We start from the raw sequence: 23942 nt of genomic DNA on the forward strand, positions 1-23942 counted from the left end.
AGCTTGGTTCGTAGGGAAACAGTCCGCTTTAGAGGTGGCAGCCTCTTGTGTTTCTGTAGTCCTCACACAGAAGAAAACTATTTGTTATTGTGAATTTTTCTTTACTCATTTTTTTTTTTTTTTTGCCAAATCAACATCAATGATCGACATCACCAGCCTTGCACAGCCCCATTATGCTATGGGCCCTTCCATCCAGAGCCTTTCATTCTGAAATTAATTGCTTCAGCTGCTGCTCTGATGCAGAGGAAGTAAAGAGAACTTGGTTGAGTTTCATTCAAGCTGCTGGATACGAGATGGGTAGGAAATAAATTTAATCGATCAACAATTTCACAGCTACTGGCAGTGTTTCTGGAGGAACTCCTAGTCTTCTGGATTTTTTTCAGTTTGCATCATGGCTCATCCCTGTTTTGTTTCTTTTTTTTAATTTGTTAATTGCTTTCTGGCTGCTCTGAGGGATACTTTTGCTGCATTCTCAACAGTAGCTTGCAGGAGCTTTCCCCTATTTTGTTCCTTGCCACAGAAAAGCAAACGTGCTGAAGGAAGAAGAGAGAGGGGGTTGGGGTAGCAAGTCTGCCAGTTTTTATTATTCTCCCTCTGGCTGCTTGGAAGGGAACACTGAGTGATTTAGGACAGTCATGGAGCACTGCAGAGCACTGAAAATATGCCGATGGCTTGGCGAGGGCAAAACTGGTGGCTGTAATTGAATTACTGGTCATTCTAGTTCTGTACCATCTGAACCAGGGGTGTCAAACTCAAGGCCCAAGGGCTGGATCTGGCCAGCGAGGTGCTTAGTTCTGGCCTGCGGGGCTGGCCTGGAAAAACCAAAGGCTGTCAGAGTGCTGCAGGAGGCCATGGAGGCTGGAAATGGGCCTGGGGGGGGGGGCGCTTCATGCTGCCCTCTGCACCACATTTTGGCAGGCAGGGGTGCTGCAGGCGGTGTCCATCTCATCTCCCCCCCTCCCCACCCCCTGCTGGCTTCACGAAGGAGAACTACAATGCTGATCCGGCCCTTGAAGAAAACCAGTTTGACACCCCTGATCTAAACTGACCAGCAGTAGTACTTCAGTTTTTAGGCAAAATCTTTTCTTGAGTCTATTTAGAGAAGTTGTAGATTGAATGGAGGATCTTTTGTCTACAACACTGTGGTTCAGTGTGGGCTACAGCTTCTACTTCAGGTTATGACTGAGATCATCCTAAAATAATTAAAACGTCCTTCCCTAGTATGGCACCCTGACTATAACTCCCAGGATTCCAACCCAGCAATGCGTTATTGATAAGAAATTCTGAGAATCGCAATCCAACACATTTAGAAGACACCAGGGTGAGAAAAACAAGCGCTACATCAGGCACCCTATAGAATACAGGTAGTCCTCGACTTATGGCCACAATTGAGCCTAAAATGTATGTTGCTAAGTGAGATATTTATTAAGTGAATTTTATCCCATTTTACAACCTTTCTTGCCACAGTTGTGAAGTGAATCACTGCCATTGTTAAGTTACTAACTCGGTTGTGTAAAGTGAATCTGGCTTCCCCATGGACTTTGCTTGCCAGAAAGTCGCAAAGGGTGACCCCGGGACACTGCAACCATCATAAATAGGAACCAGTTGCCAAGCATCCAAATTTTGATCATGTGACCAGGGGGATGCTGCAACAGCCATTAGTGCCATGCCCATGGTGGAGAAGGACTCTGAGGAAGAGGAGGAACAGCCAACAGGGAGTGGGAGTCTGGCTCCAGAGGTGGTGGAGGAGGCTGGGGAAGGGCAGAGGCCAGCTGAGCAGTCAGAAGAGGATCCAGGCCCATTCCCTGTCCATCCTAGGTCATGCAGGGAGGAGAGAATCAGGGAAAAGCGAGGTCTACTCAAGAGGAGATTACCATGATCCTCCTCGTGGCTTGCAGGTGGAAGCTATGTATATAAGTTTGTAACTGCGCAGTTAGAATTTGCAGGAGTCAATTTTAGTGTTTCACCTTAAAAGAGGTTTATCTGTGCTGGCATGGACTCTCCTCAATTATTTTCCTAGAGTTTATGATTAGTTATCTTGGCTTGCTTCGGAACTCTCATCAATGCGGTTTGTTTTGGTTTTCTGTTTGCCTCATTAGTTACTTTTGTGACTTTAAACTGTGCCAAATAAAACAATGAAGTTAAGTTGAAGGCCTTACCGGACTTTAATGTATGTTTTCGGTTTTGGGTTATTTTGAGAGAGTACGGGTCATCACAATTAGTGTGAAAAATGGTCAGAAGCCACCTTTTCACTGGTGTTTGAAGTTGTTGTAACTTCAAATCAGTGGTGGTATTCTGCCGGTTCGGCCCGATTCTGCCAAGCAGCGATGAAGACCAAACAGGGTCTCTCCGCTGCTCTGCTGTTGGGCCCACCCACTTGCCCCGGCTCCCATACTCACCTTTATCCTCTGAATTCGAAGCGCAGCTGCTTTGTGCGGCACAGAAGAGTGTTGCTTGGCAGCTGCTGAAGCAACCGGGATCGCGCAGGCTTGCAGGAGGCAAGTTAGAATGCCTCTGCACCTGCGCAAAGTGTGTGCATACGCGCAAAGCGTTGCCACCAAGCCATGCCCACCAAACCAGTGGCAAAGTATTTTAATCCCACCACTGCTTCAAATGGTCACTAAATGAACTGTTGTAAGTCGAGGGCTACCTGTATGTAGTTTGAGAGGTATGTTGAAAAATTTTAGATGACTTGGTGCTTCCCTTTCTGAATTATTCTTTTGTTGACAAGAACGTCAAAGTACAAATCTCTTGTATACTGTCACCTTTCTGCTTGAAGCCATTGGGGAGCTGTGGAGAACTCTGGCAAGTAGCAAAGACAATCTCTGAAGTCACCAGGGAAGAACAGAAGGAGGAGGTGGATGGAAGACCTAATTTCCCAGTTTGGAGGTGAAATCGACTGAGTTCCTGAGAGAGGAAGTTAAACTGTTCTGTGTGGCTGCGACATTGGTTTTCCAACTCTCTCACACGGGCCTGCATTGCAAAAAAAAAAACATTAGCTACAGCAGGAGGCAGATTTTAGCAACAGAAAGAGGTTTTAAGGGAGCAGAGGAAGATGGTCCATCTTGCAGGTTAGTATTCACTGACATACACACACACACACACACCATATCTCAAGTGGACTTCAAGCAGAATTCTCAGCATTACTCAGTTCTGGCTGGATAACTATGGAAGTTGCAATCGCATGACTGGAAACTGCCAAGATGGAAGAATTGGCTTAAAGTTCACCTAAGGACATTGATTGATTGATTGATTGATTGATTGACTGACTGACTGATTTGTTGAATTGATTGATTGATTGAATGACTGACTGACTGACTGACTGATTTGTTTCTGGGTACTGCATTTTGGGTGGATTACATTACATTTCCCAGCAGTAGATCCTAGATCTTTGAAAGGTTTAATTTCATGATGCATCTGCTTGGCATAGCATAGCAAAATTATATTGCAGCTCCTGCAAATGTGGGCATTAGTTTTTTGTTTGTTTTTGGACACAGTTTAAAGCGTTGGTGGTATCTCAGCAACTATTCCCTTCTATATGAGTTTGCCTGCTTGTTAAGATCAATGGAGAGAACTTCTCCATTTCCCAGCTGTGGCAAAGGTGGAAAGGGTGGGACATGTCAAACGGCTTTCTCTGGGACCAGATCTAAATTCTGGAATTTGCATCTTCAGGAAATCTGGTTGGCATCTTCTCTGATAGTGAATACCTTGTCGTTTTGGGACAAGGCATTCTCTTCATAAGCAAGAAGGTGTTGCTTTCTTACTCTGCATGCTACATATTGTATTTTTATTACATAGCTTGTAATTGTTTTTGTAAAAGTTTTCATCATTGTCTTTGGTAGAGGAAAGCTTCCAGTAATTTTTTGAGAGGATAAAGGGATCAGTTTTAAAAGGCAGCCCTGTGCTGAACTGTGGGATAAACCTTCATGTGCAAAGATCAGCCATCGCGGCTCATCACAAGAGGAAACAGTGTGAAACGTTAGAACCCTGACAGAGGGGGAAGAATTGTGACAGGAAAGAGACCAGAATGAGGGGGGAAAAAAAACCTAGTTTTTCTTTCCTTTCTGCAAAAGCCTCTGAAAGAACGAAAGAACATCAGTAAAAAGAGATTGGGTGGGTTATTGCTTTTATGGTTACCAAACATAAGAGCCTAATTGCAGACTGAACATGTTATTAATGACAATGAATAGAAGACACACACCATCATACATTTGCCCCCCCCAACGCTTCTATGTTAACCACATCTACATTACTAGTTATTCTACAGAACAATACATGCACACCATCTCCTCTTCTGTATGCCACAAAGAACAAGGGCAAGGAATCTTCTTCCAGCCAAATATTTATGGCTAGTTAACGGATATAGTATAAGAAATGTACATGAACTCAATTTAAGGATTTGTGTGTGTGTGTGTGTGTGTGTGTGTGTGTGTGTGTGTACCATCGAGACAAGCGAAACAGGAGACAAAACCATTTTCTGACTTCAAAGGAACAACAGTTTTTTTTCTTGTTAGCTAACTTTTCAGCAAGAGTCCCTCCAGACTGGAGAAATCCCACCAGTGAAGCTTAACACTCAGGACACAAAAATGATTGTAACAAAGAAGAGTAAGGTATGGAGAATCAGCAATTTATAGTCAGGTTTGATTAGTGTATTGAATGGGAATGGGTGACTTGAGTTCAATTCCTCATATCTGGGCACTTGCCATCAGCATGTATTTATGATGATTGTAGGGTCCCAGGGTCAAGAAATCCACTAACGAGCAAAGTGAGTGGCGGGAAGTGGGATTTGCTTAATAACCACATGATTCATTTAAGAACTGCAGTGATGTACTTCTAATAACTGGCAGAAATGATCATAAAATTGGGCGCAACTCATTAAACAATTGCCTTGCTTAGCAATGGAAATTCTGATCTCAATTGCAGTTTTAAGTCAAGGACTATCTGTAGTGAAGGGCACATTAAGAGTGTCACATTTACATATTCTCCCATACCCTCATTAGTGCTTGGACAGTTCTTCCCTTCCCCTGACAGTCACCAGAAAGAACAGCCTTGTGCAATTGAAACCTTGCTCTTGTTCTGCTGGGCTAATACAGATGCAACACAAATTATGTGCAAGTTTGGAAACGAGAAATATACATTATTATGGCTTCTCAAATACATTTCAATTTTTCTCCCATTCTTTCATTGCCTACTTTCCATAATACATATAAAACGTAGTATTTCTCTGTTCCAAAAGCCGCTGAAACAATCAAGATTTGTTGGAGGAAAGAGGGAAAAACAGGACATTTTTGCACATCTGGAACCATTAGTACCTGCATAGAATCCAAGGAATTCTGACAAGGCAAGGAACAGCAGAAGAAGAAAAAAAGTTGTTAATTGCACATCACCATCTTCCTTAAGTACAAATCCGGTGATTGATTGTAGGACTGGATAAATCAATTGAAAACCCATATCTGGAAGTATAATGGATTGTGAGATTAACCTTGGGAGACAGGAGAAAGAGCTGTAGCCAGGGCAACACTCAGATAAAAGATATCTCAAACCCTCTTTCTCCTGTCTTCCAAGGTTATTCTCACAGCCCATTACCTTCAATGAGACATTGCCTTCTAACCAATGAACTGCAGTGGGAAGTCTCTTAGTATTTTCCACGGTGACACATTTAATCAGGTCTCCTTCTCTAAAGACAAGCACATGCTACACATAGAACTGGCAGTGTTTGATGTGAAAATTTCTTGTGTAGTTTAAATAAACTAAATTGATGGTAATTTAAATGGGTTTTTTTTCTTGGTTTTTACCTCCCTTTCTTTCATTTTCTCCTCTTCTTACCTCTAAAAGCTGCACTGCTCCTTCATGTTTTTTCCTAGCTTCAGCCTGAGCCTAAATCCAAGAGAAAAGAAAGGTTAAGGAATCTGGCTGTCCCAGGAATATGTATCTTCATTGACATAGAAGTGGGTGATTTGCTTGTAGACTTGATTGAATTTACAAATTCTGCCTAGCCATTATGTGTTAGCATTTGGTGTACTGATTAAGTTTATGTTAAGCCATAGCTTATAACAGGTGAATACGCATAATAATGTAAACCATAATCAAGCTATATTGGAATGGGTAAATTTGGTCTATACTTTTAAAAAATGTTTTGCATGACCAACAATATCTCGGTATTCTAAATTTGTGGAATTTAGTCCAGGGAGACACTATTTGGGTTGACAGATGCTACAAGGTGAAAGGAAGTGGGGGTACTCGCCACCGTTGCACCCCAATCATGGAACAGCCCCCCAGCTGATACTGAGTTGGCCTCCACATTATGGCCCATCTGAATTCTATTAAAGACAGATATTTCAAAAGGCTTACAACAATTGAGTGATGCCAGTGAATGGAAGAATGTTTTGTATCCATTGATGCACTTATTAGAATTTTACTTTCTTACTACATAATTTTATTATACAATTGTATGTCATTTGCAGACTGTTTAATAGAGACAAAGAGTTGGAAGGGACCTTGGAGGTCTTCTAGTGCCAATAGGCAGGAAACCCTGTAATATTTCAAACAAATGGTTGTCCAATCTCTTCTTAACAACCTCCAGTATTGGAGCACCTACAACTTCTGGAGGCAAGTCATCCCACTGATTAATTGTTCTAACTGTCAGGAAATCTCTCCTTAGTTCTAGGTTGCCTCTCTTCTTGATTAGGTTCCATCCATTGCTTCTTGTCCTTCCTGGAGGGCTTTGGAGAATAGATTGATTCCCTCTTCTTTGTGGCAGCCCCTCAAATCTTGCAAAACTACAATCATGTCACCCCTAGTCCTTCTTTTCATTAAACCACTATTAAATTTCAACTCAATTTGCAGAATGTTGACAATCCTGCTGATTGAGATGGGGTCAGACTCAATAAGTGAATGAATGATAAATAAAATGTGTTAAGTATCAATAGGGTAGAATCAAATTATTGATTGAAGAAAGCATGAGCAATTTCTCCTTGCCCAATGGTGGGGAGGTATTTCCCCAGCCTTCAGCATATTGCAATTGCTCACATCAGTGCAGCACCAGGCATTGCTATGGGCTGAATGACCCATCAGAGAACAAACCCCACAATTAGAATTTTCCCTTCACCTCCAAAGCAAGTCAATTCCTGCCGATGGGGGGCTGTTTACACCAAGGGTCTTCAAACTTGGCAATTTAAGATTTGTGGATTTCAACTCCCAGAATTCCTGAGCTAACATGACTGGAAGAGGAATTCTGGGAATTGAAGTCCACAAGTTTTAAAGCTGTCAAATTTGAAGACCCCTGGTTTACACATTCATACAGTATGTGAGCCTTTGGCTGATGGAAGAATCAAGCTTATGTGAATAAACCTGGAAGAAAGAAGACTCCTTTTGACAGAACTCACCTGCTGCAGCTGTCGGACTTCATCTTTTTTCTTCTGCAAGGCCTGCAAGGCCTTCTCATGCTGATGTTCCAGTTGCTGCCTTCGTTCTGCAACATCTCTCATGTGCTGGAAAAGAAGATCCGGAAGAATCCATTGAGGCAGGTGATACATTTTAACAAGTAAACAGATTCTAAACATAAGAAAGCCAAATGATTTTCCTATCGACCCTTTTTTTCACCCTGTGGATAGTCTATGGATAGACTATGTTTAAAAGATGTTTTGGAAGAAATGGCAGAAGAGGATCAAAGTCTTCATTTAATTTGATTAAATGGGTATTTAAATGTAAATGATAGCATAATTTTCTCCTTGTCATACTGGTAGTTATCCCAAAGTTTTTGGAAATGCATATAGTCCTGCACTAGTTTGTGTTTTTTCCCTTTCTTAGACCTGTTGTCAAGGAACAATATGATTGCATATTATAGTCTCCGGGAGCTAAGCATAAATTGAGCATCTTTACCTTTGCCTTAACTGGAGAATTATTTCTGACTTGTAACTCACTGTCTCAATTATTGAATTTCATTAGCATTTAACAGAAAATAGCCCTGAGGGCTTTGCTGAGCCTGGGCATAAAATGGACAAATCTGTCAAGCATTCCTAAGACTGTTTTTAATTATTTTATAAAATGCCTCAGGTTGATGCCAGTTCCCGATTTCAAGCTCTTGATTCATCATAGGAGTATGAACAACACAAATAAAGAAGTGACATTTGCATTTATCCACATCCTCAAAATCAACTTTTAATCAGAAAACCTGGAATCTATTACAACTTGATTCCAAACCTGCCATTTCTGCTAGTCAACTTTCCAAAATGAAGGATATCAGTGAAAGAGAGCTGCTCTGGGAGAGCCTTTTCCTACAAACCTTAAGTGCCTGCCCGAGACTCTCCAGCCTGTCCTGGAGTTCCTGGGTTTTCTGAAGAGCTGAATCCCGTTCCTCAGTCACTACAGAAACCTGCAGCCTTAAGTCAGCATTTTCAGATTCAACCTGCAATAGGAGAAGCAGTTGATTAACAGGAGGAGGAGGAGGAGGAGGAGAAGGAGGAGGAGGAGGAGGAGGAGGAGGAGGAGGAGGAGGAGGAGGAGGAGGAGGAGGAGGAGGAGCTCTCTCTCTGACAAAAGCATTACAATCCCTTCTGCTTTAGGGTCTGATTAATTTGTTCCATACATTTGATGGAACTGTAAGCATGATCATAACTGATGTTGGGTCTTTCTATAGAAATGTATGTATTTGTGTATTGATATTCCAACTTCCGTAGCCAACACATGAAAGATGAATGAACTTGGTTTACAATGAAATAATATTTACCCCCCCAGGAAAACCTCCTTGAGGACACTAAAGCCATGATCTACAGTCATCAGCTTACACTACTTTAGATGTTGGGGGGTGGATATAAGAGAAGGTCTCATGATTACCTTCTCTGTCCACTCGACTTGCCCCTGTAACACGGCGTTCTCCTCAGAGAGTCGGGCATTATCACTCCGCACTTCCTGAAGTTCGATCTCCTGTGTGAGAAAAAAAAATCAAGCATGGATTTTCTGGGAATAAAATAATCCCTCCCCGCTATGACAAAGCTTAAAATACCAACTGTGTTCTATAAAATCTTCCTCGAATTCCAGAAATACTGAAAGGGAAAAAATACTTAGTTCCACTGACTCCGAGCACTCTGGGCATGACATAAGAGTCCTGATAGGCACTATGTGATTCCCCAGGCTGTTTTTTCTGCAATCTTGGATTTAGGCATTTAGGCATAAAACTCAGCAGTTCTGAGAAAGCTCACTGCCATGTCAATTCAAACAGCAATGACGATATTTCATTCCACTCTAAAATTTCACCTTAATGTTGGTTTAGGAACTTTAAAACCCGCAGAAGAGACTGTAAGTAATAGAAAGCTTTCTCTCTGAAGGATCCAATGACATGTTTAACATGTGTATAGATTAAAAAAAACTAATTTTTTTTTTAACAGAAAACTCAAACATTACCAATGCTAGTTTTTTTTTTAATGGCACATCCATGGCGTATAAGTATGATTTTTTTTAAAAAGGGGCAAAATGATGGGTCTGGCTATGAAATAAAAACCCAATTTTTTATATACAAAACTATCACAACACATGTAAAAAAAAGAGGCAGGACATCAATCACAGAATCATAGTTACTATCTTGAGCTTTTGGATTTCCCCTCCACACCCAGCAGACACAGTTCTTGATGTGTAACTTTTGGTGGGGCGGCGGGGAGATTGCTAGCCTTTGTATCAACTATTGCTGTTTTTTGTAATCCCTTGTTCTTGCTGTATTACTGCATCAGTGATTTGCTATTATTAGCCAGTTATTGCTATTGAACCTTCCGTTCCTAGGGAGTTTGTAGGCATCCATCTTCTGTCTATTGAAAGTAGCTCTAGGAGTCAAGTCAACAACGGGGGGTGGGGACTCACTTACAAGCTCTACACATCTCTTGTGCTTCTTCTTTACTTCATGCTCCAGATGTTCACATTGCTTCCTCTTCTTGGTGAGCTCAGAGTCCTACCAGAAGAGGGAAGCAGACAATCAAACCGAAAGGCAAATGACCAAACAGCGCTTACCTATTTCAAACGAGATGGCATAATTTTTAAGGATGCTGAAGCCCCAAGGGCTCTAGATTTAGCAGCTTGGCACTCTCAGGTCTTCTTTTCCAGAACTATGTTGCAAAAGCATATGGGTAATCCTTGACGTATGACCACAATTAAGCCCAAAATTTCTGTTGCTAAGTGAGAAATTTGTGAAGTGAATTTTGTCCCATTTTATGACCTTTCCTGCCACATTTGTTAAGTGAATCACTGCAGTTGTTAAGTTACTAACATGGCTGTCAAGTGAATCTGGCTTTCCCATTGACTTTGCTTGTCAGAAGGTCACAAAAGGAGATCACATGCTCCCGGGACACTGCAACTGTCATAAATATGAGCATCCAAATTTTGATCAGGTGATTGTGGGGAATACTGCAATAGTCCTTAGTTACTTTTTTCAGTGCCATTGTAACTTCAAATGGTCACTAAACCCATTGTAAGTTGAGGACTATCTATAGTTACTTTTGAGGATAATGGTTCCACAAGGTAAAGATCAAGACTCCCTAAATATTGTACAGATCATAAAATAATTTTTGTCATTGTCTTTTGCAAATTTAACTCAGCACTCCAGTCTAGTTGAGTAGTTCTAGTATTTCCTGTTAATGTCCCATCCAAGGACTAGGGCACCCTCCTTAGCTGTGCTAGATGTTGCCATATGCTGTGATAAAGATTATTTTTTAAAAAAAACTTACCAAATGCTTCACGTGCTCTTTAACTTCAGGGGCAGAAATCAATGTGTCTTCTATTCTTTGCGCTCTTCCGAAAGGAAACAGTCCCGTCTCTGACTGCAAAAGAGACAAATTTCAGCCAAATTGAAGAACAAATGGCCCTGTTCATTTTGTGATTCACAGTCTTTATTTACTGATAGGAGTTAGCAAGTTGACTACATTTCTTAAATTTTTACTCTGCCCATCTTACCTAAGTGGCTCTGGATGGTTTACAACACTGGCCAGTTTAGAACACCCAGTCTTAAGACCAAGTTTCGGTCCTGAAAATGTGTTTGCTGCTGTGGACTGCTCTGGGTCTAGGATGTCACCTCTGAGGTTAGGCAGGAATTTGGACTTTGGTGTGGTTGAATTCACACAATAAGCTAGACCAGGCTAAAATAAAGTTTGATGGCTTTGTTATTCAGCACACCAAGAGAACCAGGCTATTTAGCTGTGCAAATCATGGGGGCCAGGATATCACATTAAACCATCATATGATTTGTTTAGGTACAACATATAATCAGAACATAGCACTGCTGTGAGACCAAATCCAAGAATCACAAAGTAGATATTCTTCCCAGCTGAGTTCTTTATTGTTTTCACATCTATAGACAAAAATCTTGTCAGACTGTAGACTCTACTATCTGCATATATAACAGACTCTGTAAATTATCAAGGAAGGGCTGTCTTCACCCTTTTACTCTCATACGTAATATCCAGACCTAGTTATCTTACTTCTTTGGAATATATCCCATCCCTCCTGGGTGTCCACCTTCCATCACAACTGCTTGTATGCTGAGATCAGTGAATTCAGCTTGTAAATGGCATCTAATAAATCACTCCTTATGTTTTTACATACAAGAGACTGAGTTAATAATCAGTAGGTCCAGGTTCAAATTTCATGTCTGTCCAGTGTGAAGAACCAGGACCACATGTTGGGTTCCAGTTAAGCTGATGTATTGTTCTTGTTTATATACAAGAATCTGGTTAAGTACTAATTGGGTGCTAGATAAGAGTTAATGGTATTCAAAACTGGTTGAATTTAGACCGCTTGTGGGAATGTAATGCCTCTAGACTAATTCCTCTTAACTCTTCCCCCAGCCAATGACATTCCTTCTCCCTATATACAAAAATGTATATTAAAAATTATATAAAATATATATTATCATCCTAGGCCTTTGAATATAGCATTATTCTAATTATTTATTTAAGAAAATTTATATGGTTGGCCACTCATTCTCAATGATTCTGGGTTGCTGCTCAAAACTCAATATACAACAATAACACTACCCCCCCCCCCAGCAATAACAATCAATCAGATACATCACTTTAGGAATCCATTCCACTCAGGGTTTCACAGGTCCATTGCCAAAACCAGGTCTTCAGGGTCTTGTGAAAGAGTGTGTGTGGGGAGGGCAATCTAATCTCCACGGAGATAATGTTCCAAGGGGAAGAAACTACCATGGAGAAGGCTGTTTTTCTGGGTTCCACCAGATGTACCCTCTTAGGAGAGGGGACCAGCAACATTCCCTGCCTCTCTGCTTTGGTGAGTTGGATAGATGTGACTGGGAAAAGATGGTCCTTCAAATAACCTGGTTTAAGGCTACGTATCTATTTCTTATTTGTTTGTTTGTACATCTATCAATCATATTTCTGAATTGTCCATCTCTCTCAAAGAAGCATTCTGGGCTGATATATAGAAACCAGGTGACCTTGAGTTCTACTCCCACATTAGGCACAGAGACAGCTGGGTGACCTTGGGCCAGTCACTTACTCTCAGCCCTAGAAAGGATGCAATGGCAAGCCACTTTTGAAAAATGTGATGAGATGAGATTCGGCCGAAACGTTGTTACAACTTTAAAAGCACAACTATAATGATGTGGGAAATTACCCGAACAAAGCTGAATACCATACATACATACATACATACATACATACATACATACATATTAAGAATGAATATATATATATATATATATATATATATATATATATATATATATAATTTCCAATTTTGAAAAATCAAAAATTGATAAAAATATAAATTGACAATCTAAGCTCCCTCTCTATACATTAATCATTACTTTTTATTAAAACCAGATAAAAGCTAAAGCACTACTATATTTTAGGTATCTCCAGGGCTTGACTTCAATCAAGACCCAAGCCACTAATGTCAGGAAACTCTGATAGTAAACTCAGAATATCATTTCTTAGCTCCAAACTGTGAATCATGATTAATGAGCAAGAAGATTCAGAGATTTTAAGACTCTTTTTCCTATTCTAGCACCTTTTAAGTAGTGGGATTCATCTTCTATCATCTCCAGCCAGGAAAAATCAAAGCTAGTGCTCACTGGGGATTATAGGAAATATAGTCTAAAATGGCTGGGTGTCGGGCTGTTCTGCTCTAAGTATACATTAATGTTTATGATTGTAATCCTTACTGATCTTGCAATACCTGAAAAACTGTGGGAGGAAAAATTGCCTAATATTATATTTTCTGTTGATTAAAATCCTACTCTGTCATCAAGGAAGCTGTCTCATCCTGAGTTGCAATACTTCTATTTTCCTGGAATTGACACATTCTGAGTAGCTCTGTGAGTTGGGTGGTCTCTAAATTTGATATTTAAAAAAAATAAACAAGGAACTTATGAAAGCTCCTGAATCAATGGAAGGTTTGTGTTCTGATCAGGAGGTGCCTCTTTCCACTGTAACACTGAATGAGCAAATGGAAACTGCCTTGTGTGAAATAAGATCTGGGCCAGTATTTCTAGTTTGGATTGAAATGGTTCTTCAAAATCCACCTTTCACTGTCCAGAAATGCAGGATGGTTTCAGCTGGAGGTTTCAGGAACTGCCCTGGGAAAGGTAATCTGCCTACAAGGTGAAATATATTGGCCACTTCTCTGTTCTAGAAAAAAAACTAAAAAAACAAACAAACAGGCTCTGTTAGGGAACTGGTAGAAGAAGCCAAAGCCCTTACTAACAAGCTTCTCAGGTGTAGATTTTTATGCTAGCATCTTTACATTATTTGGAGATAATGTTCCTGAAATATGCTCTCTCCAACCTCCAGCTTCCTAAGATAATTTGCACTCTTAAGGAACAAGAATTATACATATTCAGGAATACTTTGTAATGCACCCGACAGGGGATTACAACCTACCCCTCTTTAAATTTATGGAACTCTGATATGGAGCCCCTCTCCTCAAAAGCAGGCAACACAACTTTAGGTTTCTCACCAATGCAACGTCAGGAAAGCTGATTCAACTCCCGATCCACTTTTCAGCCAAACTTGTCTCCACCCTTTGCCACCCCAAAGGCGACGCGGCCTGCACAAAACCCGTCTGGCCGGCGCTTTCCTATCTGCCCGCTGCGCCTTCCGCTTCAGCACCAGGGACAGCTCCACGCTGGCACAGCTCCAGCCCGGTGGATTGTCCGGTGGGCTGAACCACTTTGCCGTCCGGAAGAGGGAGGAATATCTGCAGCTCGGCACGGGGCAGGGAAAAGCTCCAAGCTGTGGCGCGAGGAAGGACCCCTTGAGTGCACAGTGGGAATTCCCAGACTTGACCATCTAAACTTCCAGGATCTGAAGTCGGATCCGGAAGAGATGCGAACAGGGTGCAGTTTCAAATCTCCCCGCATTCTCCATACAGTCAACATTTTCAAGGAAGGTTCAAGTGTGATAAAAGTATGTTTGTATTTTTGTTTCTTTGCATGTAAGGAATAGAGAACAGGAAGAAAGAAGAGAACAGTGACTCATCAGGCTAAGTATTTATGGCTGGGGTGAGATTAAGTCGGGAATTCCTGATCTGGTGCAGCTGTCAATCAGAGTATTATATCTATTGGCACTATAATTTAATGGGTCAATAGGGCAGGGGAAAGAGGCAATAATATGGTCTAGTGATGAGAGAAATGCAGTAGCACATGGGACACAAGCTCAAAGAGCTGAGCCAGTTACTGGAATAAAAAAGCTTATCTTGCAACAATCCTGGCCACATGCTAAAATGAAAACTCTCTTTGAACTTTGGTGATATATTTGCACCTGTGTGGTTCCCTTGGCAGCAGTGCATAATTTGCCACTTCTTCTGGGACATTTTCCCCACTTCCCGGTACACCCTTAGCCTTAGCCTTAGCCTTTGATCTTCCAAGCACTATCAGGTCTGATCAAGATACAAATCTCATTTGTCATCTTGTGCCATTTCCCTTTCCCTTGAAGCTCTTCTTTAGTCCCACGCAATGTTGGGGGTTGCCCTGTATGCTTCCCATAGAAATTCAAGCACTCTTTGCACTGCTATAAAGTCTATTTTTTAAAAAAAAAACCACTTCTGGTTGATGGTACAAAGTCAAAATCAGAAGAAATTCTCTGTGGGTTTTTTTTCTCATTTCAGCCTTTTTAGCCTATTTCCCCTTGTTCTCTACCCCACATTATCTGAACAGAGTGCTTATGTAGATATGATGTAACATCATTTGCTCAGGAACTCTGCAAAAGACGTATTAGTCAACAATTTATTAGCAAACAAAGGATGTCTAATACACTCGGGGAGAGCTCAGCTCTGTTCTTTAGGCAAATAGCCCAGCTCCACCCAGGCCCGAAGCTGCATTGCTGGCTCCTCTTCCTCCTCCTTCAGCAGCATTCTGAAGACCCATTTTTAAGCTGTTCCATCTGGACAAGGAATAGAGGAACAGGAGAGATGTGGGGCTATTCATTGCAGCATCTGGTGGGGGTGGGGGGTGGGGAGGAGAGATCAGAATCAGCAATGATTGATGGGGCATGCATGTGATATTGACACAAGTACAAAAGAGGTGTACACTCCAACAGCCCTCTTGATGCTGGTGGCTCTTCACCCCTGCAAAGAACATTTGGCTCTCCAGAAGGTTATCTACCTGGCAGGCATTCCATCATGTTGCCTGATCTCTTTTCATTCCAAATAGGCATGATAACAGTTTTCATTTTAACAACATGTTAAGAATGTGCTTGACTTTTCCCCTTTCCCTTCCTTGGTCTGTGTTCACTCAGCATATTTAACCAAATCAGATAAAAGCCTAGCAGCTACATCTGTACAACAAACTAAACAACTGAGTATTTTTTTTAATGGTCCAAAGCATTGCGTGAACTCAGCTCACTAGATTGTGAGCACCCCAAAGAATAGGATAATTGCCAGAGGTGGGCTGCTGGGGGTTCGCAGGGATTTGAGGGAGCCTCTAGCTAAGATACTGTGCAATTCAGAGAACCCCCAAATCCCACTCCTAGCCGGCCCCACCCACCCCACCCCTCCCCTCCCAGGAGTCCCCACAGGGCCCATTTTGGATGCAGGTAAGTGCAGGGCACACACAGAGGCTCTGGGAAGGTGAACAATTGGCCTCCCGGAAGTTCAGGAAGGCTGGAAATGGATCCCATTTCCAGCTTCCAGAGAGCCTACGGAGCCCAGGGAGGCCGTTTTCACCCTCCTGGAGGCTTGAGGGCAAAAACACCGCCTCCTGCCATGGTGCAGGAAGTTGACTAGGCCACGCCCACCACAGCCACGCCCACCCAACAACTGGGCAGAGAACCCTTTGCTAACATTTTTGAAGCCCACTCCTGGTTAGGCATGTTCTCCAAATACAGAATGTGTATGTCATATTTTTAGGATATGTAAGCCACACTGGAGGTCTTTTTAGCAATGGGACAAAGTGTTATAAATAGATATAATGTTTATGGCAATGCTTTTAAGCTTCACTTGGTTCTTTTTCTTTGCTTTCAATCTGGATGAAATAAGCAGTAGATTTAAAAAAAAAACAGGAAATGCAGAGCATTACATAAGAGAATGACATATTTAATTGTCATTTCTCCTGCAGTTCTTTTCTCAAATTTGCCCCATTTCGAGTTGAATGTCTTCACTATTTCAGAACTGCAGTGGACCAATGGAATAGTAAAACAGCAAACCAATGTTAGATAGCAAAGATGGACTTAGGAATCTGGTATTCTAAGAATGGTGGGTTTTGTTCTAGATTGTCCAGCATGTGGATAATTAAAAGGTAAACAAGATGCATGATTATAAACTGGAAGGATTTCAAAGGATTTACCTGGCTGGTCTCCTCCACTGCTATGCACAGTTCCTCCCATGGCTGTGATACTCTTGTAGGAGAAAAACCATTTGAGCAAATAGTCCTGTCTGAGGTGATGAGCCCCAAGTCCATTGCAAAAGCTACAGAAAAGTGTTCTGATCCCTGGCCACAGGGCTCCAGGGCTGCCTTAAAATTCTTCAGAGCAATCTGTCTCTGTAACCGCAGCACTTCTTTCTGAGATTCTCGGAGTAAATGCTGGAAATCTAGAAGAGGCAGACATGGAGGACCTTCCTAGAAAAACAGAAATTATCACTTACCAGGTTAAATAAATCTTAGGTGGCTTAAAAATCAGAGAAAACTGCTTATATTTGAATATGAGGAATACATTACACAGCAAATGACCAACCACTGTTTGTTTCGTCTTGGATGGTAAATGTCTGTGCCATTGTGTCTTCAAAGCAACATCTTAGAAGAGCGGTTTATCTTCCTCCCACATAGAGGATAGAATCCCCCTTCTCAGATAACACTTGTTGCCTGCACTTCAACAAAAGCTTTTAAAAAGAAAATACCTATGTTGAGAATTCTCTGCTATTGACCAAAAATGCCTTTTCAATGACAAATCTAATCCAGATTTCACCAAGCTGTTGCCCTCCAGAATTGTGAGGCTTCGACTCCCTTTAACTGTGCTGGCTGGGGATTATGAGAGCCGAAGCCCCCAAACTCTGAAGGGCAACAGTGGGAAGTCTGAATTATTTAACTGATCAACACAGCACCCCTAATAATATTAACAGTGAAAAAAGGCATATTTCAGATTTCAAGCACATTTGATAAAGTTCTAGTAGTCTGAAAAGAAAATTTACAGACATGAAAACCTGCAGCATAGAGTTAAGCTGGCTCATTCAAACCAACCCGTGACCTGGGCTTCACTTTGTCTCTTTGATCTTTCTACCTCTTAGGTTCCTACATCCTCTCCTTCCCTTTCAAACATCTAACCTTGGCAACTTTAAGACAGGTGGACAAAGTCCAGCTATCTTAAAGTTGCCAAGACTGAGAAACCCTGGTCCAGAGCATGAAGTCCTACCTCCTTTAATTCTTGATAATTCTTTTCCCACCTTTTATATGTTAGCAGCATCTTCTTCCAGTCGTTCTTACAAACCTTGCTTCCCAATCTTTTGTTTGGCTTATGGATACTTATTCAAAATTATCCATTCTGGCACTTAATTGTTCCTCCTACCTAGCTCTCCCTCTACAACTGCACTGCAGAGTTGTAGAGGGCAGTGAATATTTTTCTTTATCCCAAAATTCTGAGTAGGTTTTTTTCCCCAAACAAAAAGTTCACTTTCCTCAGAGAATGATGTAGCAGTATTTGTTATCTGGGGGGGAAATCTCTCTTAAAAGTTGGAATACTAAATGAAAATCCTTTGAAATCAGAGATACTCAGCCAGTGCCCTGATGGAAAATGGCTTTCTGATCACAGTAACTAAAATCCACGAGGCTTTTCTGAGCATGATGATAAAGAAACAGCTTTTCTGTACTGACACACTTGGAAGTGTAGGAGCAGAGACAGAAAAATGTGATAATCCTGGTCCAGATGGGCCTGGATCCAAATCCTAGTGCTCACTCACAATGGATGGAGGTTTACCACATCTGGACAACATCAGCCTGAGTGTATTCAGTGGTAAACATTCACCTTTCCATCCATGATTTTAGCTTGAAGTTCTTGACATTCCCTCTGCAGAGCATTGATTTGTTTGTCTTTCATCAGGAGTGCATTGGCTTGTTCTTGGAGATCTGTAGCCCGTTGGCGCGCCAGCGCTCTTTTGCACAGTCCTGCACAGGAGCTCTTCACATTTATTGGTGCATTCACCTACAGCAAGAAAAGACTGACTGTTGTCTAATAGACCAATCTTTGGGACAAATAAATAAATGACTAAGAAGATAAGCTGACTTAAGAGTCAAACCATTGGTCTATCTGGCTCTGTTCTATCTTACTTGACTAGAAATCTATTTCTAAGGCAATGGCAGGCAATGTAAGGCCCACCAGATATGGACTGCAATTCCCATCATGCTTTACTATTGATCATGCTGACTAAAGTTGATGGGAGTTACAGTTTATTTCTTCTCTAAAGGTTCTGGTTGGGATTTTTCTAACCACTTTGGCCACATCAGGGATTAAATTGGAATTTTCTTGCAAACAAAGCATGATTCCTACAGATTCTTCCATACAAAAATGACAACACATTTGGGGAATGACCATTAATAAACAACAAAGAATATGTGGGTATGTGCATGTGAAAGGTGAAAGAGGGTGAAAGATGAGAACTCAAAATTAATCAGTGATTATCATAGTTGAGCAAGAGATCAGAATTCCAGTCTCTGTAGGCAGTTATAACAGACTTAATGTAGGGCTTCATAATTCTGATAGTCAAGAAAAATCAAAATTCATTGTTTTTGAAAAAAAGTTTGCAGCTTGGGCAGCTTGATTGGGCTTGTCTGCCACCCAGGCTTGGGTCACTTACCACTCTGAGGTTGGCCTCTTGCAGCTTCCTGGCTCTCTCCTCCAAACGTTTCGCAATGACCGCCAGCTCTGCATTCTTCCTCTTCAAATGCCTCACCTTCTCTTGAGTCTCCGGGAAGCAGGTCTTACGCTGGGAAACAGAAAGTAAGAAAGATCTGAACTGCCTTTTTGACCCAGTTTTACTTTTGGAGAGGGATCCATTTTGGGAAAAAAGTTCATTCAGCAAGGAGGGCAGTAATAACCACCTTTTTTTCCCCCAGGTATGGTATGGTCCGCCGATGGTTTCTTAAATTAGAACATGAGTCATAACCTGAGATGAAGGCAATCTAATTGGATAGAAAGCAGCTTGGATGATGCATTTTAGGTTATAATTTAAAATCTTCCAGCTGTTTATTAAGCTTAAAGCAACTTCAGAAATTCCACTCCAGATTTTTTAAATTTATTTATTAAATTTCTACACTGCCCATCCCACCTGTGACTCTGTGCCATTTACAACAACATAAACACGCAAGTAAAAGCACAGATTAAAAACAGAATTAAGAAAAAAATTAATATCTACAATGTAAAAGTGAAATTCAAAGTAAAAAATTCAGGTGGCTAAAAGGTTGACAAGGCACGAGGAATATTCTCAAGCCATCAGCCATCCCCAGGGTTACATCTTAGATCCCATGCTAATGGGCAGAGACAGGTCTTTATACTCTTCCGGAAAGCCAGAAGGGTGGGGAGCTTACTTCGTCTCTGAGGGTAAAACGTTCAAAAGGGTGGGGCAACAGCACAGAAGCCCCTCCTGTTAGATCCTGCCAGCTGAAATACCTTGACTGGTGGGATATGCAGTACATCCTCCCTGCTTGACCAGGTGGGATGGGTCAATGTAACTGGGATGAGGTAGTTCTTAATGTATTTTAAGATTGCCCTTGGTTGATCAAGAATCTGGGCATATGCTCAATCTGGATTATGGTCACCACAAGAACAGATTGGCTGTTCCTATGTTTCTTGTCCTTCCCATCCAAGAAGGAAAGTCAAACCTTACTGGCTTGCTTCTGCCTAGACTGGTCTACCAGTGCCTGCCTTTTCCTTTTAGGGGTTGTTCCCTCCTTAATTGTCCCTGTATCCTGCCTTTGTTTTTTCTGATATTTATATACATGGATTTCTTCACTCCCACCTCTACCATTTTCTCACATTATCTCCTTTGATATTCATAGAGACCCTTCCCTTTTTTTCCTTTATGGTATCTTCTGAGCAATAGCAATAGCACTTAGACTTATATACCACTTCACAGTGCTTTACAGCCCTCTCTAAATGGTTTACAGAGTCAGCCTATTTCCCCCACCAATCTGGGTCCTCACTTTACCAACCTCGAAAGGATGGAAGGCTGAGTCAACCTTGAGCCGGTGAGACTCAAATGACCAAATTTCTGGCAAGCAGCAGTCAGCAGAAGTAGCCTGCAATACTGCCTTCTAACCACTTTGCCACCACGGCTCTTGAGGCTATACATCTGATTAGGGGAAGGGAAAACAAGGTAGCATGCTTCACCCAGCCTGAGCAGAAACTGAAAGGGGCTAATACCGGGAGATACACAGATGTAAAGGTTGAAAGGAGCATGAGCTTCTAGAGTGGAGGATGGTTCATTGATTTAATAGGTCATTTTGGATCCACTGCAAGATGATTAAAAATGAACAAACCGAGAGCTGACCAGCAGAGAATAGTATAGTCTGACAGCCTAGTTTGAGATGGGTAGCAACTAATCGCTGGAGGGAAAAGAGGCATGTCAGGCACTGCAGCCAATGAGAGCTGGAACTGCTACTAGACCTGAACAAAGCAGTGGAAACCGTCTACTCTGAAGGGCTTAAGACGTCTCAGGTCAAAAAGCAGCAGTTTTTAATTGCAACTGGAAAATACCTAAGTGGGATGCACTTGCAATACACTGAGAGGTGGATGGAGGCTGACATTATGTATTCCTGCATTCAGAAAGCAGTGAGTGGCCCATATTGGTATATGAAGGGTCACAAAAAATCCTGAAAAAGTAGTAAGCACAAAAACTGGAGAAGACTTCTCTGTGAGCAGGACTTCTTTCAGTGTCTGAGATCTTGGACAAAGTTTTCAAATCAAAGCTGACAACTTCAGCCTTATCCATTGTGATGACCTCCAGATATGTGGGATTGCAACCGCCCTCTTCCCTAGTTACAATAGAGACATCTGGAGGGGCACTAGGTTGGAGAAATTTGCACTAGGTAGAACACACATGTAGAATCTGAGGCCTCAAGGCCTCCTGTGCTCATCTGAAGCCTTAGGAGCAGCCTGCAGTACCCCCAAAATACTGCTTAATTAATTGTATTAATTTAAAAAGACTGTCCTTGTTGCGTTAGCTTTGTCCATTTCTTCATCCTGACCCCATCTACATTTTGTAGTCTGGTTCTCATCATTTCAGTCAGCAGATGAGTCCAGTCCCCCAGCCTCAACAGCCTAGCTTAAGATAAGACAGCTCCTTACAATCCAAGGTTCATCAGCCTCTTTAAGCAATATGGTACTTTCAAAATGTTTTTTAAGATTGATGGAGAAATGGGAGAAAGATCTGAACCAAGCAGACAGCAAGAAAGTCTAACTGCAATTATAAAATCTTGCTTGAAGGAAATCTTGCCCTTTCACTCAGTGGAACTTTGGCAGGACAAAGGCTTGCTAAGTAGTATCCTGTTTTAATTAGCAGAAGTGGTGCGTGGCTTGGATATTCTATTTCAAGTGCCAAAACAGTTTGTCCAGCCTTGTGCTGAAAGCATTGGTCTGCATCATTTGGAACTAAGAGTTTCAAGCACCCTTTTTTTTTTTAATTCCCTCAAATATCATTGCAAAGAAACATCTTCGAAATTAAATAAACCATCTTTGCTGCCCAATACAGGAATTCAGGATTGTCAATTACAGATCTCCAGATAGTGTTGCACTTCAATTTCCACCACCACCACCAGCCTTGGCTAATGACCAAGGTTGATAAGAGTTGAAGCCCAGCAACATCTAGAGAGCCATAGACTGGTCAATCCTGCTTGGCTAAACAACATTTGGGTACAGGGTATTCAGCTCTTGCATGCCCCTTACCAGCAGACCGTTTTCCTTCTTCAGGCTGGCACAGCGCATCTGCAACTCCTCTAGGGCTGTCAGAAGCACTTGGTTTTGATGCAGAAGACAAGGATAACTCACCCCATACTGTAAAGTAGAAGGAGGAGTTAAAGAAAACACAGAAAAGGGAGGAAAAGGGGAGGATATTACTAGTAATAGCTCATTCTTTATTAATAACACCATTAATTCCAAACATTCCCAGAAGATTTTCCTATTCCACTTTTGTTTAGATGTGTTAATAATAGCTCCCAACATTTATATGTTTCATCTTGATTGGACTAGGATGGAGAGGGCTATGCTTACAAGGAAGAATGGAACCAAATTCTTAATAGTTATCATGGGAAAATGACAACATACACCACTATGTCAGCGTTATTCTGATAGCTTTTCTCCCCTTTTAGAGAATGGCTCCCACCGACTTCTATGAGGAAATGTGTGATGCTTCCCTTCCTAAGCAAAGCAATCTTCATCAGATGTAGTAAGGATAGCTTCTCTGGGAAGGATATTGCTCAGAATTTTTAAAAAATCTTTGATCAAGGCTTCTTGCCAGAATCATTAAACAGGATAAAGATGAGCCCCTCTCTGATGGAAATAGGTGCTTAAGAAGTGTGAAATAAAACAAATAAGAAAATATAGATGATGATGATGATGATGATGGATGATGATGGAATGATGATGATGATGGAATCCTATGATATGGAATCCTAAGCCGCTTTCTTTCAACATTTTTAACCTGGTTATCCCTAATCTATTGAATGACAAACCAAAGAAGCAGGGAGAATTAATACAAAAGGCTAAGCTAAAAATAGTCTAAAGAAAATTAACTCTGAACAGCATTTAGGCAGTCTTACATTTGCCGGGTCTCTAACTGATCTGGTTAGACCGGCTCTGTGAGCAAGTCATTGTGGCAGAGATGGAGATCTAGCTTAATATTAGACAAAACTTCTGATAGCAACAGTAGTTTGTCAACAGAGTCAATGACCCAAAGAGATAGTGGATCTCTTTTCAGACAATGTGTCCAAGCACAGGCTGAACAGCCCATCTGTCTAGGGTGCTTTAATTTGGAGATCTGTACAAAGCAGAGATAGGCCTTGAGGATTTAAATGGCTCCTTACAATTCTATGGTTGGCAGAACATATTCAGTAGTTCCATTAGTTTGGGGGAATCCAATAACATGGTCAAGAATGTTGTGTGAATGCAAGCTAGGATTTCATATACATATTGTGCTGTCCCAGCCAGTCTATGGGAATTGGATAGTTACTTAGGAATTGTGAGCTGTCCCCTTAAGGGAATGCATCATAGTAAATGTAGTTAAAGGTATCCTGGGAAATGTAGTCCATGTCACGTGACCACATCTGTAATCCTGATTGGTCACTGAATTGACCCTTGGTGGGTTGGGGGAGGTTTTCCTCATTCTTTGTCTGAACTCTCTTCTTACTCATGGCACCTTCTTTCCATCACTACAAGATGGGTTAGGAGATAACCATCTTTTACTACAAGGCAGATATACAAAGGGATTGGTCATTAAAGAAGAACTTTGTCACAAAT

General features: G+C 41.4%; 1 protein-coding gene across 8 annotated transcripts in view; it reads right to left on the minus strand.

The window, feature by feature from the left end:
• The window catches only part of TSPOAP1 (TSPO associated protein 1), a 70290-nt gene that overhangs the window by 35703 nt on the left and 10645 nt on the right, over positions 1 to 23942 (minus strand). For 5 of the 8 annotated variants that reach the window (XM_087927709.1, XM_087927681.1, XM_087927675.1 and 2 more), the window contains exons 2-13: positions 22374 to 22481; positions 19288 to 19416; positions 18459 to 18635; positions 16787 to 17059; positions 10713 to 10805; positions 9857 to 9940; positions 8836 to 8925; positions 8285 to 8407; positions 7386 to 7490; positions 5827 to 5877; positions 4992 to 5084; positions 2766 to 2973 (exon numbers count right to left, since the gene is read on the minus strand). In XM_087927709.1, coding sequence (XP_087783835.1) covers positions 2766 to 2973; positions 4992 to 5084; positions 5827 to 5877; positions 7386 to 7490; positions 8285 to 8407; positions 8836 to 8925; positions 9857 to 9940; positions 10713 to 10805; positions 16787 to 17059; positions 18459 to 18635; positions 19288 to 19416; positions 22374 to 22481 — 1534 coding nt within the window. The other 3 variants (XM_087927686.1, XM_087927689.1, XM_087927698.1) reach the window with 3 other exon arrangements.

This window comes from Pseudonaja textilis, chromosome 1 (genome assembly GCF_049901715.1).
Source record: "Pseudonaja textilis isolate UNSWEBS1 chromosome 1, rPseTex1.2, whole genome shotgun sequence".
Lineage (NCBI taxonomy): Eukaryota > Metazoa > Chordata > Lepidosauria > Squamata > Elapidae > Pseudonaja > Pseudonaja textilis.